The sequence below is a fragment of the Polyodon spathula genome, chromosome 21, assembly GCF_017654505.1.
Source record: "Polyodon spathula isolate WHYD16114869_AA chromosome 21, ASM1765450v1, whole genome shotgun sequence".
In the NCBI taxonomy this organism is placed as follows: Eukaryota; Metazoa; Chordata; class Actinopteri; order Acipenseriformes; family Polyodontidae; genus Polyodon; species Polyodon spathula.
Genome location: NC_054554.1, coordinates 4305820 through 4320872, shown reverse-complemented (window position 1 = coordinate 4320872; position 15053 = coordinate 4305820). Strand labels below are relative to the sequence as shown.

Below are 15053 nucleotides of genomic sequence, written 5' to 3'. Positions count from 1 at the left end.
AACAGTAGTCTTTAGAGACGGGTGATTTAGTGCACACGCACACATCAGATCGTACCTGTGCTTCTTAATGTCAGTGAAAATCTGAATGTGGTTGGCTCCTATTTGTTTGCGGTATCTTAAAAGGTCCCCAGCACATGCATTTAAAATGTCTGTCTGTCTCTGTTAGACATGTCTGTCTAACTGCAGCACAAACCGATGTCACTGAGATGCTTACTTCAGGGCCAACTGCCATTGTGTAAGGAAGGTCAATCAATAATGAGTCCATTCTACAAGTAGTACAGGTAATGTAAAACTATACACCATTGTATTTTCTGAACACCCTTGCACTGATCATGTTTCAAAATGGTAGCCCAACCAAATTTTGGTGCTCTGCTTATCAAATGGCAACATTGAACTGGTGCAAATAGAACCAAAAGCAGGCCCTAGTGATCACTATCACAGTACATCAGTCAAGCAGTTTGTGCTTGCCAGTTTCTGTATGTGTTTTATATGGTTTTGAATTGTATGCATCACACTTGTATTCTTTATTGAACGTCTGAGATGACACGTGCATCATAAAAAATAATCAGTCAAATGAGGAATATTCCATTTACACAGTGTTTCTGTTGTCTACCATCGTCTATCCAATAAAAACCCCAGTGGAAACAGCCTGTTGTACAATTTATTATTATTATTATTATTATTATTATTATTATTATTATTATAAACATTTAGTGCATTTTACAACTTCAATGTATGAACTGTTTTTCTCAACACTGAAATAAAAACAAACCCATTTTGTTTTTTTTGTCATATTAAACTATTGATCATTTGAACAATGCAGACCTGCACGTCTAAACAACCTCTACAGAGTCTAGAAAAAACCCATTGCTCGCGGACAAGAAGTGAACTAAACTCTCACAGAAACGCAAGTTTTCCAAATTAAAACTAATAAAATAAATATACTTACGATTCCAGCACTGCAGTACAAGTCTTCACGAAAAGCTTATTATGTTATTTTAGCTATTGGCAACTTATTAAGTGGAGTACCTAAATATAAATAAATAAATACATACATAAATAAATAAATAAATAAAAACAGGTCATCACAAATATATTTTTTTAATAATGCTGACATATGAAGCATTCATTTCAACCTGGTAAAGCTTTAATGTACCTTGCCGATGATAACAGACGATTAAAAACTTCATCTGATCGTTTTTGGAAATAGAGAAGTTTGTTTATTTGTCACGTGACAGGTCAAAGTTTAAGCCTGACTGTACTTGTAGCTTTCTTTCTTTTTTTCTGCAAATAACACAATTAAATGCAAACTATTACAGAGTAACAATTAACCAAACTAAAACCCATATCAACAGACACATGTACTCACATGTAAATCATATATATATATATATATATATATGTGTATGTGTGTGTGTGTGTGTGTGTGTGTGTGTGTGTGTGTGTGTATATATATATATATATATATATATATATATATATATATATATATATATATATATATATATATATATATAGATAGATATATATATATATATAGATATATAACATTTATTGCATTGTATTCTCCAGCAGTAAACGCCAGTTCTGTCCAGCCTCATCCTGGATCTGCATATTACGCGGCACTTAGACAATCCCCCCAAAAATAGCAACACGAAATTAACTTTTCTATTAATGACAACTCGAACGGTGGCGAGGAAAAAAAAAATTACTACATCTATCGACTTGACAGTTCGCACAAATAACGTAGTCACCCTTGCGTTTTTGAAGGTTGCTTTTTTTGTTTACATCCAACACTGCCGAGCCATGCTTCATTTTCCAGTTCCGTGCTCCAACCACGCCCCTTTTTCCGGATCCGCCCTCAACCCGCCCATTGCCGGCTGAATACAGAACAACACCGATTAAACTTCATATTCACTGTTACTGATACATTGTGCAGAAAGATAATAGAAGCACAAATATAATTTTTTTTTTGAAAATTTGGAACATTACATTCAGTTTTCTGCAGTGACGTTTTAAAGTCACTCTAGCGCGCCAGGTTTTTAAATGACCCGCTCGCACTTTCCTCCCTTTCTCACAGATACAGCAGCCAGTTTGAGATCAGGCGCAAAGCTCAACGCGCCAGCTCAGTCTATCAAAGCAACTGAACTACTAACACATATTAGCTGGTAGCAGAACAAGACTGATGAATCAATTGTTTCCGCAATTTGTAGATCGTCTAATTTTTAAATCGGGGAACCCTGTAGTCAAATGAACTGAACTGTTGGCTCTTTCGTTGAAAACGTTTTTGTAAAGAAAAAAAACACTGAAAGGAGAAACATCCAAGGTAAGGCTGGATCATGGGGGCTCACTTGCCTTGTGATTTAAGTTATTTTCTTTAACAACAATCTGCAAATTGATGTCAAGTACCAAAGGCTTGATGTAATCAGGCCATCCTCTTAAAAAAATACTATTTTGTATTTTTTTTTTTTAAAAAGATAGGTGAAATCAAGCGCGCTAACCAAAAACGAGGGCTCCCCTCAGCAGCTCGGCCATTTTCTGACTAGCGAGCCAAGAGACCGGGAAGTCTAAAGTATTTTTATTTTATTTTAACGTTGTCGTAAACCATCCGACCTTTGAGGTATTAAATTATGAATTCTCATATTTTGAAATGTGTAACTTTTGATGTTATTTGGTTTCTCTTTTAAATTGCTTGTTTAATTCAAACGTGGTGCCCCACTTCCAATCGCCGCGCTGAATAAGTTTGTAGTCTGGGCGTTTATGCTTTGTGAGAGGCACAAGTGGGGGTTGGGAAGTATGTTATCAAATGTTTGTACTCAAAACAATATATTTTTTATTGTCATTGCAGCATATATCTCTACGTGTAAAGGAGTATTTTAAGGATATAATGTCAAGAAAGTGGTAAGTTTTCATATGTTTCTCCTTCGATATCATTAACGACGTGTGCTTCTGGTGTACTGTGTGGTTTGTGTGAGCAAAGCGGCCCTGGCTGAAAATGAAAAATCGTTTGAATTTTAAAAATGTTTTAAGTGCTATTCTGTTTCTGTTTTCAGCGTGCAGACTGAGCTTAAGACGACTACAAAGAATGAAGTGACCAAAGAAAGTGCACGTTCTAGAAAAAGGAAAGCAGATGTTGCTATTGTAAGTTTAATTACACCCAGAAACCAATGTGCGTTCAAAAACAATCTTTTAAATAATTGATAAACTGTATCCTTTTGTTTTCTAGTACCTGCAGGACCCAGACGAAGTAGCAGCTGATATGACAAAGAAAAAGCAATATGAAATTCAGGTATGGCTTGTCATTCAGAATGTATCTCCTTCACTTAACTATCATCACGTTGATGGCATTTGTTTTTAGGTATGTACATTTTGGGGGGGCGGGGCATAGGTGCATACTGTCAGACCAGTTTATGAAGTGACTGCCATAAACCCCTACCTCCCCCAACACACACCCAAAAAGGTCCCATGCCACCTTATCTGTCTGTGTGCTTGTGGACAGGTGTGGAGGTGTTTTCACAGGACCAGAGGAAGTAGTCCTCCTTGGTTTATAGAAATTTAATGAAAATGATCTAATAAGTGGACAGCCTTCGGAGGCACACCTGTGCACCAAGCAAGGCAATTGGTTGTCTGCTGAGGGAGCTCAAATAGGAATTGTGCAGTACATTTACAATGCCAAAAATGTTCTTTGAAATTTTAGATAAGATTAGATGACATTGTATTCCTTTTTGTTTTCCCCAGACCTGTTGGAATTCTGCCACAGGATGCACAAGTCCGTGCAGGCTTATTCCCACACCCGACAAAGAAGATGAACCAGTTATAATGAGTACAGGAAGCTGTATGCAGTATAGGTTTAAAAACATCTTCGTCACTCCTGTAAGGGCTTCTCCGCTACCAGTTCTGGGGTAGGTATACTATACTGTTAATTTGAGTTTGACTAAGATAGCATAGTCTTAGAAAATGGTTTGCCAAGTCATTGGTTTTCCCTATTGGGAAGTTTAGGTTAGATTGACTGTTTAAGGTATGGATGTGTTCATTTTTTTGTATTGCAGCTGGGCCAACAAAGATGATGTGTGGGATAACTTGCTTAAGAAAGATAAGACATACCTGCGTGACAAACACTTTATGAAAAGGCATCCACATCTCCAACCAAAAATGAGGGCCATTCTACTTGACTGGCTAATGGAGGCGAGTAACTAATATGTATTCCAACACATGGTGTGCATATGTCACATTTTATTGTACTTTTGGGAACCCCCATATCCCCTTGTGATTAAACTGGTATTCCTTAGAACAAGTTATTGAGGGCTACGGTGTGGCGCATCCAGTAAAGGCACTCTGCGTGGAGTGCAGGATGCGCCCTATAGCCTGGAGATTGCAGGTTTGTAACCAGGCATGTCATTGCCGACCGTGACAGGGGGTTCCTAGGGGGCGGCGCACAATTGACCGAGCACCTCCTGGGTAGGAAGGGCTTGAGTCGGCAGGGCAATCCACGGTTCACTGCACACCAACGACCCCTATGGCTGATAGGGTGCCTGTGGGTCTGAAAGGGAGCCATTCAGATCTGCGTTGTCCTCCGGCACTATAGGTCTGGTGCCTTCTCTGTGGATTCGCAGTGTGAAAAATGAGAGTTTGGTAGGAACACGTTTCGGAGGACGCATGTTTCGGCCTCTATTTCCCGAGTCGCCGGGGGGTTGCAGCAGTGAACTGGGATTAAAAAAACTGAGTTGTTACACTTTTTTTTTTTTTGAATTGTGCCATGTATTATGCTTTTCTCTCTATTTAAAGTATTATGGATTTTCTTGTTCCTGCATCTTGTAAAACGCTTTGTGATGGTCCACTATGAAAGGTGCTCCATAAAATAGACTGATTTAATTGATATTTAATATTTTCTTTTGTATCTGCAGGTGTGTGAGGTCTACAAACTTCACAGGGAGACATTTTACTTGGCCCAGGATTTCTTTGACCGGTTTATGGCAACACAAACTGACGTTGTCAAAACCAGGTTACAGCTTATTGGCATTTCCTCGCTGTTTGTTGCTGCAAAGTTGGAGGTAAACAAAATAAGTCTGTGTACAAGTTTAATACAGAAAGTGAATTCTTGTTTCCATCTTCAGTACAATGACAGATTTAGGGGTTGCTGAGAAGTAAAAGCCTTTGATGCAGAGTAATCTTTAATCGTAGACTGCAAATACATTTCACAAGTTTATATAATAGGATGGTAATAGTGGGGTACAGGCGAATTCATTGATTTCCCTAACACACAAAGGGGACAACACCATTTTCACCTAATCTGTGTGACATTGGCTATTCAAAACTCTGCTGTGGCCTCCATGTGCTCTGCAGGCCTTGATCTAGGCCTAATGGAGGAGTTTCATGCTGTTGTAAATCGGAAATGTTGATAAACAAGTCCGAATCAGAAAAGCCTTGTCCTTCAGTGGTTTAAGGGCACCATTTTAAACAGTGTTCATATTCATTAGGGTGCTTGTTGGAACCTGGATTGCCCTAAATGGTGGTGTGAATGATACAGATCTTGCAATGTCCTCCTATTGCCAGAGAGGGAGGTGTTGGAAAGTTCCTGTTTTTATTTTAAGACGTACGTGTGTGTGTTCTCATTGACAGGAAATATATCCTCCCAAGCTGTACCAGTTTGCTTATGTTACTGATGGTGCTTGTACAGAAGATGAAATCCTTCATATGGAGCTTATAGTAATGAAGGTTAGTTTGCTGCAGACAATAAGAGTAAAATACACTTCTATTTTAATTGATTTATAATGGTGCTTATTATCTTTTTTTTTTTTTTCTTTCATCTAGGAGTTAAAATGGAGTTTGAGTCCCTTGACGACTTTATCCTGGCTCAACATTTACATGCAAGTTGCATACCTGAAGGACAGCACAGAAACAAGCAAACTGTTGATTCCACACTATCCACAGGCCACATTTGTGCAAATAGCAGAGGTAAGCTGACCATGTGCACGTCTGTGTTCTTTTTTTTTTTTTTTTTTTTTTTTTTTTTTTTTGCAGGAGAATGCCAGGAGGCTAATATTCCTAACACCACCACCTTTTTCCCAATTACTGACCACGTGGCTGTTTTATAAATGCCTGTTGCTGTGCACGATAAGGTCCAGCAGCTCCTCGTATGCACAGGAGTTATTTGTAGTTTAATTAACTGAACATCAGTATGCACTGTTTAGCTTGTAGATCAGAATTGTAAAATATCCAGTAATTATTGTGACTGTATATTTAGGTAAAGGGTATCTTTTAAACTTAATTTTCTTTTTCCACAGCTTATAGACCTGTGTGTGCTGGATGTCGGGTGTTTGGAATATCCATATGGAGTGTTAGCTGCATCAGCTTTGTTTCACTTTTCGTCACTTGAACTTGTGCAGAAAGTTTCAGGTATGTAGTCTTGAATACTGAACAGTCTCTTCCCATCCTAAACCTATATAAGTCAATATACTGTGCTTATTAGTGTTGTTTTTATTATTATTAAATGTATTTGAATTGTTCTGGCTTTTTTTTTTTTTTTTTTTTTTTTAATATAACCTAGATGAGTGTAAACGCACACAGATTTTAATTTTGCTTCCTCTTCCCTAGGTTTTGAATGGAGAGACATTGAGGAGTGTGTGAGGTGGATGGTTCCCTTTGCCATATCTATAAGGGAAGTGGGCACCTCTGGTTTAAAGAAGTTCAAAGGCATCTCTCCAGAGGACACGCACAACATACAGACTCATTCTGTTCTCCTGGAGTGGCTGGTAGGCGCTTGTTTCATCTCTAACATATGCGCTGTGCAATTTAGTATTGACACCTAAAACACAACGTTACCAGAGAATGTGGTTCACCCAGATAGGACAGATTACTGTTGAGCTACATTTGTTGCTGTAATGAGACACTTGGGTAACTCCTGTTCTGAAGCAGTCTGTGTTGCAGGTAATGATTTGAATGAGAAATTCAACTATGGAACTTTGCAGTAGCAATCTGTTTGTGCTAGCTGCATTTGGGCTGTTTTTTGTTTAGGATTTTTGTCAAAACTTTTAAACTTCGGTGACCGTGAAATTGAATGTCTGTTAACGGCATAATTCATTCTAGCCACTCTGTCTCTATAATGTACCTGTTTCTGTTTGTTTTGTTTTATAGGACAGAGCTTCTGCTCATCGGGCACTCGGTTCAGAGAAGGGTCGAAACTCTCCAGTGCCCTCTGGTGTTCTTACCCCTCCTCACAGTAGTGAGAAAACGGAGATACTTAAGTCCTGAATGAACTGGGATCCAGACATGTGACCTGAAAGAATAAATGCACCAGCAACCACAAAAGATGTATTTAAAAAAAAAAAAAAAAAAAAAAAAAAAAAAGGATTTTAAATTATTTCAGCATATTTAGTTTTTTTTTTTTTTTTTTTTTTTTTTTTTTTTAATGGTAATTGAGTGGAGTAATGGGGCCATTTTCTGTCAACCTGAATTTTTAAAATAACTTGTCATTTTAGTCAAGTGCACCACCAGTCACATATTCAGAGCACGATTCATTGCTCTGGATGCTGCTATAGATGGTGGAACTTGACAGATGGACTGCCAGTAGGGATCAAATCTTGGCAAGGGCTATGTGGCCATTTGGTCCTTCTGGGCTTCAAGGGCTGTTGGACACATTTCTACAAATGTGCATGCTGAAGAGACTAGAGTCAGCGTGATAAGCAATGCAAATATGGATATGTAAGAGCTAACAGAATTTTCTTTTTTTCCCCCCCAGAGTATTGGTTTACCAAATTGTAATACATTTTTATGACAAATGCTGCTACCTTGCTGTATGTTATTTTTAAATAAAGGTACTGTCTCAGACAGTTGTTTTAAGTTGTACTATGTGTGAACTTATTTAAGATGACTTGCTCTTGAACTAGATCTATTTTGTGGAAATGGTCTTGTGAACAACCCTGTTACCTGATATAGTTCCATAACAACCGCTTTCACAAAAGTTCCATCTAGTTTCACTGTCACATATACTTGCCACGTCACAGAAGGAAACGAGCAACGATATGAAAATGTTTTGTAAAAGGTCTGTATCATAACAAACAGCCTTATATGTATTTTATCAAATATTTACGTATGAAAAGCAATATCTTAATGATCCAGCTCAGGCCAGCATCGGAGTTAAAAAACAATAACTCAATAAAGTGGTACAGACCACAGACAGTTGCCTAGCGCAGGGTTGTTAGTAACACCATATGGATGGCTAATAGTGCCAAACTTAATGCAGAAAGCAAATAGTGCTTGGTACCTAAATGCTTATCAATGAAATACAATGCTTTAATACTTCACTACGGTGTTTCTTTGCCTGTGAGGCTGACAATGATTGGCATGTATAGGGTTTATTGTATCAGTATAAAATAAACTTAATTATACTATGTTAGTATTTTAACAGTATTAGCAATAAAAAGCATACCTGCAAGCTTTCCATATGTCTATGGAGTGAGTGTGGTGAATGATATTTCCAGTTTCATGTATTCATTACAGCATAGCAAATTAATATTGTTAAAAACTTCATGCAAACTGATGTTTAGTTCAGTTACATACACCATGCTTATTTTACCAAAAGCTTTCAAGTTCTGTCAAAAAAGTTATTGCTGAAGCAAAAATGTTTAAATCCCACAACTGGTCACTAGTTTTTACATGGTTATGAATGCCCCATTCCTCTTGTGTACACATTGATTATTAAACAGCTGCAGAGGATAAGAGTCCTGAAAAAAAATCTTAGTTTAAAATGGTGTATTCTGAATTATAAGAATGTACTGTCTCAATACCACTAACACTGCCCTCTGGATCAGCTGCAATGGATTTGAACATTGCAGTGATCCACTAGATGTCTTCCATGCTTTAGGATTGCTGACATGTGGTCACTGATTTCTTTAGCAGGCAAAAGTTAGACATGACAGTGTGGGATTTATCACCCTTCAATATTGACTACAGTCTTGGCAGATACTGCTTGTATTTTACTAACTAGTCCCTTTACAGCCTATATCAGAGTGACATTCATCACAATTCTGAGCTATCAAAGGCTTATCACTAATTTAATTCGAAATTCTACATGTGGTGGATGCTCACAGACACATTTGCATTGAATTGATCTGTAGTGTGTATCTTTTAGAGTATCATTGGCGGAAGCAGTCATTGCTGCTTGACCATGGTGGGCCAAGACTGTGTTATGGTGAAGATAATTTAAATTGTCAGCAATTTGTATTAAAAAAATAAGCAGAACAATTTTTTTTTTTTTTTTTTAACGTACACTTTCAGGTTAGACATTAATTCATGGGGTGTATGCTGGAGCTGTAAGTGTAGAGCAGAGGAAGGAGAAATGAGTTGCTAGTGAGACAGTAGCGGGTGAGGAGAGAGAAGCAAGCCGCATTAGCCCGGACTTTAAATTAGGATAAGGAGAGATCCCCAACAGATAAGCCGTGCTGGGCGCTGGACTGGGCTTGGTCGCGAAGGCTGCTAGCCCCGAGGAGCTGAAAAAAACATAAAAGGGCTCTGACTCGGCAGAGGCACCTCTCTGGCCAAAGGAACACTCCTGGTGTGTTAGGACCTGGAAGGAAAGGATAGGAAAGGGTTCCCTGACTAAACTGGTGCTGCCCTCGGAGCAGAGAGACATCCCGCAGGGAACCTGCAAAGAGAGAGATGATTTAGTCTGGGACTCGAGCACTGAAAGCGTAAAGCGAGCAACATCCTGAATGAAACAGAACAGCCTCACGTGGTGAGGTAAGATAAGAGCATGAGCTGCGAAATGATAGTGTCCTTTCTGACTCACGTGGTGAGAACTCACCTGTGCGAAGGAAGAGGTAGCGTAGCTGACCTGAGGTCGGGGAAGTGAGCCTCACCAGAGGAAGACCAATGCAAAAGCACGTAGGAAAGGAGGAAGAGGAGAACACAAAAAGAATAGACAGAGAAGGTGCACGTGGTTTAAATAGGAAATTAGTAATGCTAGACATTTATTAATCAGCCCCAGCTCCTGCCCCCCGAATCTCACTGAAAGGCTAACATTTAAATATATTAGAGAAACCGTGCCTCTTTTGCACAGACCAGTGCTTAAATCGAGGAGAACAACACAAACTCATTAAGGCTCAGGCCCAGCCTCCCTCAGCAGTTGTGAGACCCCAGTCCTGCAGCGACAGCATGGCAGCTGTTGGGCACTCAATGACTCTTTTGTTCACTGTGCAGACTGTGCTGCTGGGACTAGCAGGTGCCCATTGGGCCAGAGCACAAGAGTCACCAGTAACCACACCTTATTGAGTGCAGACCCAACAACTGGTATACAAATCAGTGAAATACCAGAACACCAACGAGACTGCCAGCTATGTTGTGTATCTACCAGACATTCCAACCATTTCATGACTCATATTGCTCCATTCTCTTCAGTAGGGAGATAAAACTAAATTATTATAAAACTGTCATTTGAATAGAAAAGTTGTTTCTTTCTAGTTTTCCTTCATAACTTCATAACACCTGATTATAGATTCTTAACCGTAACGTAAAAAATCCTTACACAGATGAATGCCCAAGCTGAATCATTTGTCTATTTGACTTAGTTTGTAATAAGATATGCCTCTTGCTAGTTTTATAATATTACCATTATAATATCGTTTGGGAACACTGGAACAAACAGTTACATTCAGTACTACTAAAAAAAATACTTATTTATAAAATGTGATAAATGTTAAGTCTGTTCATGTCTTTTGTGTCTAAATATATATTTCTATATACATTACAGAAAAGTTAACGAAATAGTTTAATGGGCTTGTACTGAAAAAAATAAACACAATTGTATACTGTTGGTATATGTAATTCGTTTACGTATCTACTGTTTTTATTGGTATTATCTTTTCTATACACAAGAAGGTTCTGCAATTTGGAGTGGCGAAGTCTAGCCAGAAAAGGAAGAGCAGCACATCATGCCATACCTCAAGGTCTCCTATCAAAGTTCCAACCTGGCTCAAGGTATGACAGTTCTCATCAGCCACTGCAGGTTATACTGTATCTTGGATATCCCTTGTCTGGTTTTGACAATGCATGGTTATGTTACGAGATGCTGTGGGGACCTTTAACGTGTTTATATATTTGTAAGAGACATGTATGAGGCTGTCATAACCTTGTTAATAAAGTGTAGCCTCAAGATTACTCCATGCCTGCCCATCTTGGTTTCAGTGAAAGTTGCTCTTGAACTACTTGGGATTCCTTTCTGTACATCATAGTACAACCAGCGAGCCCTGTGGAGTTGGTTTAGACCATCCAGTTTATTGTAAAATGAGCTTTATTTTGGTAAAATGCTGCCAATGTATTCCCCCTGTGTTAATGAAAATCTGTTCTCAGTTGGTCTTTCCTAGTAAAATAAAAGATTTATAAATTGATTGGATGCTGGCAAGCACTTTATTATTTGTCATAATTCAATGTGTACAGTACTTTGCAAGGCAGCAGCAGGGCAAGAAATAAAACACCTTTTAGTTATGAAAACAAAACAAAATGATAAGGCACTTGTCTAGTTTATATGGGGAATACATCTTACAATACAAAATACTTATTTCATTTTTTGTATTATTATTATTAGGAAGACTGTAAGCTACAATATTAAAATAGCTTGAGTCTTTGACGTAAATACAGTTATTTACAATAATAATAATAATAATAATAATAATAATAATAATAATAATAATAATAATAATAATGTAAACTGTTTCATAACTTACCTGTGTCTTTTTACAGATCCAAATCATGCAAACAGTTGTAAATCCTGTGTGAGTATAGAAATACAAGCTGAAGGACTTTTTTATAAAGCTGAATTAAGCATAAATGTTGCTGACATTCATTTTATCATTCATTTCAGGAGTTATGCAAGAAATAGGCAATTCCCCTACAGAATCACATGTCCACTAGCCATATCCACACCAAACCAGTATTCCAGCTCTCCATTTTCTTGCAAAAAAATAAAGTTCCCTTGAAGTTTTATGCTGGATGTCTCCCAGGTGTTTATCCAAATGCACATTTGATCTGGAAGAGATGAATGCAAAAGAAAGCCTTAAATTTCACTTGTAAAAAAACAAAATGTCATTAGTACTGTAAACTCTGAATGCACTTCATTACAGCCCAGCGCGACAGCCAATCATTTCAGCCTTCAATGAAAAAAAACACATTTGAATTCCACTGTAGTTTACAGCCAAGAAGAAAATGAATTTCTAACAATGAGGCTAGGTGGCGCCGTGGGATAGTTCACTGGTCTTAAACCACTGGATTTATTCACAAATCAAATGCAAATAATTCTGGCTGCTTTGAACACAAACTACAAAATGTACAACTTTTAAAAATGCAACATTAATTTCAAATATAAAAATAAAAAGGGTATTTCTGTATTCTTGAATGAATGATACAGGCGCATGGGACTGTTCCAAAAAATGTACCAGTATTAACTATTACTGTACTGCATTTGTAAATCAATATTCATTTTTCAATCAAGGTCACATTCCAAATCAAAGGCATGAGGAATAGAATCTGCTCTCACTAGGGGAGGTTTACAATTTTACCTTCTCCGCTTTCTGACTACTGATTGGCTCTTGTTGTTAAATGCCCCTGTGTTCACCTCGAGCACGTGGCTACCAGCGGCGTGACTCTGTTTACACATGTGACCGGTCGGAACACGCCCTTCTTTGGTAACACGTCCCATAGAGGGCGGGACATAGGCGGTACTATCTGGTAGCCCCGCCCCCCTCATCCCACTGTGTCAGTGCCGCATGACACGATGACCAGCACGTTGCTGTATCCAGGCTGTAGTCGACACGTAACAGCACAGTGCATGTATTGCTGTTTGATTAAGAGTACCCATGAAACTTTACACAAAGTCAACGTAATGCTTGGATTTCCTACTTAGCAAACCTTTTTATTTTAATTGTCCGTGGATAAAGTACGTACAGCAAATACAGTGTACGCTTAAGGTGCACTTGTTATCCTTAATTTCTTACCTTTAATAAACGCTTGTCAGCGTCTCCATAAACGTGTCCATATTTGCTAAACATTCATGAGCAGTGGTGCCCCTTTTCAGTAAACGTCACGGTCTCCAGATCAGTGCGCAGCTTTGTTTCTGCTGTTCTGGAAAGAAACATAACAAACATACACTTGGGCGGTAGTATATATTTCGGCGTGGTCTGAAGTCGGAGTCTGGGAAACACAGTATCCAGAAAGTTCTTTCACAATACACAGTAATTAATTTTATTTTTTCACCACTTACACGAGTTAACAGGATACACGGTTTATATGGAGCACTCATAAATACAAAATTAAATAACTTAACTTTTCAGACTAGGGATTTGTTCCCAATTTAATGTTCAGCTGTTTAGACATTTATATGAAATAAAATCCAGGCAGTGGAAAAAAAAAATCTCAACATTGTTCTAAACCGGTAGTCTGTTAAAAACATCAAAGGCTGTTGTTGCAGGGATCACAAATAATGTGTGATTGGACAGTCACTGTATATTGCTTCAGGTATAGCATGGCTTTTCCAATTTTTGCTTGATGATTCTGTATAAAAACCAGTACATAATTGCTCACTTTTGAATTTGCAGACAGAACACGTTTGAAAACAACACATAAGCACCTCCTCTTCAACCTTCACACACAAGATGATTTTTAGCATTTATAAAACAATTGATTAAAACACTTTGCGGATAGGGCACAGATATAGATATTTACAAAACTTGTAGATTGTTGTTGGCTCTTGTATTATTGTAGTAGTGTTAGTGACTTTAAAAAAATAAAAAATAAAAAAAAGTGAAATGGCACACCCAGAATACCCAGGTCCTCACACACATTAACACACTGAGCTTGGTCAATTAAGATGCACCATGGCGAGGGTCAAACCAGAAACAAATGCATTGTTTCCCTATTGCTCTGAATCCTTAAATGGCTCCTGCAAACAATCTAACAAATATTTTTAGTCAGGATCTCGAACAATAAATGATATCACGTCTCACCTGTTTTTTTCTTGAAATTGAAGGTGTCACTTTTTTTAACCAAGCCAGTCTGGGTTTAAACCTGCATTTTAGGGGTTGATTTGATTGATTTTTTTATCAATGTATCCCTCAGCTCTGGTGAATCCCTCTGGTTTGCATCAAGCACCTATTTTTAGAGGTAATCCCATTGACAGAGGGTTTACGCAATCCAGAGCAATTCCCTGATGCTGTAAAATGCTCCAATAAGATCACACTGTGGCTTACCCCAACGGAATATAGGCTGATCAAATCAACCTCGTAGTTCACATAATGAAATTGAGAAGACGGTGGTTTCCAATCTGTCCCCACTAAATCCCTACTCAAATTATTACAATTTACAACTGCTTGTGTGAGCCCCAGGCCTGAATATCTGCTTAGTTTCTGATCTCCACCCTAAAGTTAAAAATAAGGCTAAAAGCTCCATCCATTAAATAACTAAACAATGGCATTATTTTGATCTTCTGCTGTTCAGCTCAGACAATAGAATAGATAGAATTGTTTGGTTTTAATGCATTGTTTTGATTTGTGTAACCTTGTAATGCTCTCCCTTCATGTAACACATTGACTAATCTAGTTTGAGAAAGAAAGCAGGTTAGCAAGAGAAGAGCAAACTGTTTACTTTGCAAGCTGCATCCTCACATTATCACAAGTTCTTACACATCATTGCCTCGTTGGCTTGTCTAGTGAGTGAGTGATAGAATTTGAACCACAACACAAAGAGTTTGCTAATTTAATCAATGGCCTGGTTTCATTTGCATGGTTTTCCTTTGAGGTGTAAAATTATGTTAGTCGAACTACACAGGTGCTGCTGGCATAGCTTTACAGATCATTTATTAAGGTAATCACAAGTATTCAAATAAAGATTTTAGTGCAAGTATCAGTTATGCTGTATGTAGATTCGTAGACGACAGCTGGGTGGATAATCTGATAAGCTGTTTTCAGTTTCTGGGGGATTTGCTTGTTCAAGGTTAGGCATATCGGGTCCCAACTGATATCTGTTACAGCAGGAATTCCTATTAAAAATGGATGAACAAAGACAGG

General features: G+C 38.1%; 1 protein-coding gene across 1 annotated transcript; it reads left to right on the top strand.

Annotated features, from left to right (window-relative positions):
- Positions 1-1670: 1670 nt before the first annotated feature.
- On the top strand, positions 1671-7344 carry LOC121296104 (G1/S-specific cyclin-E1-like). Its single transcript, XM_041221308.1, has 12 exons — positions 1671-2326; positions 2849-2901; positions 3054-3141; positions 3227-3289; positions 3739-3902; positions 4050-4185; positions 4905-5051; positions 5620-5715; positions 5812-5955; positions 6285-6396; positions 6595-6752; positions 7135-7344. Exons 2-12 carry the CDS (start codon positions 2888-2890, stop codon positions 7249-7251), a joined length of 1239 nt encoding a protein of 412 aa, XP_041077242.1. The 5' UTR covers positions 1671-2326; positions 2849-2887; the 3' UTR covers positions 7252-7344.
- Positions 7345-15053: the final 7709 nt, after the last annotated feature.

Coding starts and splice junctions, on each gene's coding strand:
- LOC121296104 (XM_041221308.1), top strand. Junction 3,290..3,738: donor AAAAGCAATATGAAATTCAG/GTATGGCTTGTC, acceptor TGTTTTCCCCAG/ACCTGTTGGAATTCTGCCAC. Junction 4,186..4,904: donor TACTTGACTGGCTAATGGAG/GCGAGTAACTAA, acceptor TTGTATCTGCAG/GTGTGTGAGGTCTACAAACT.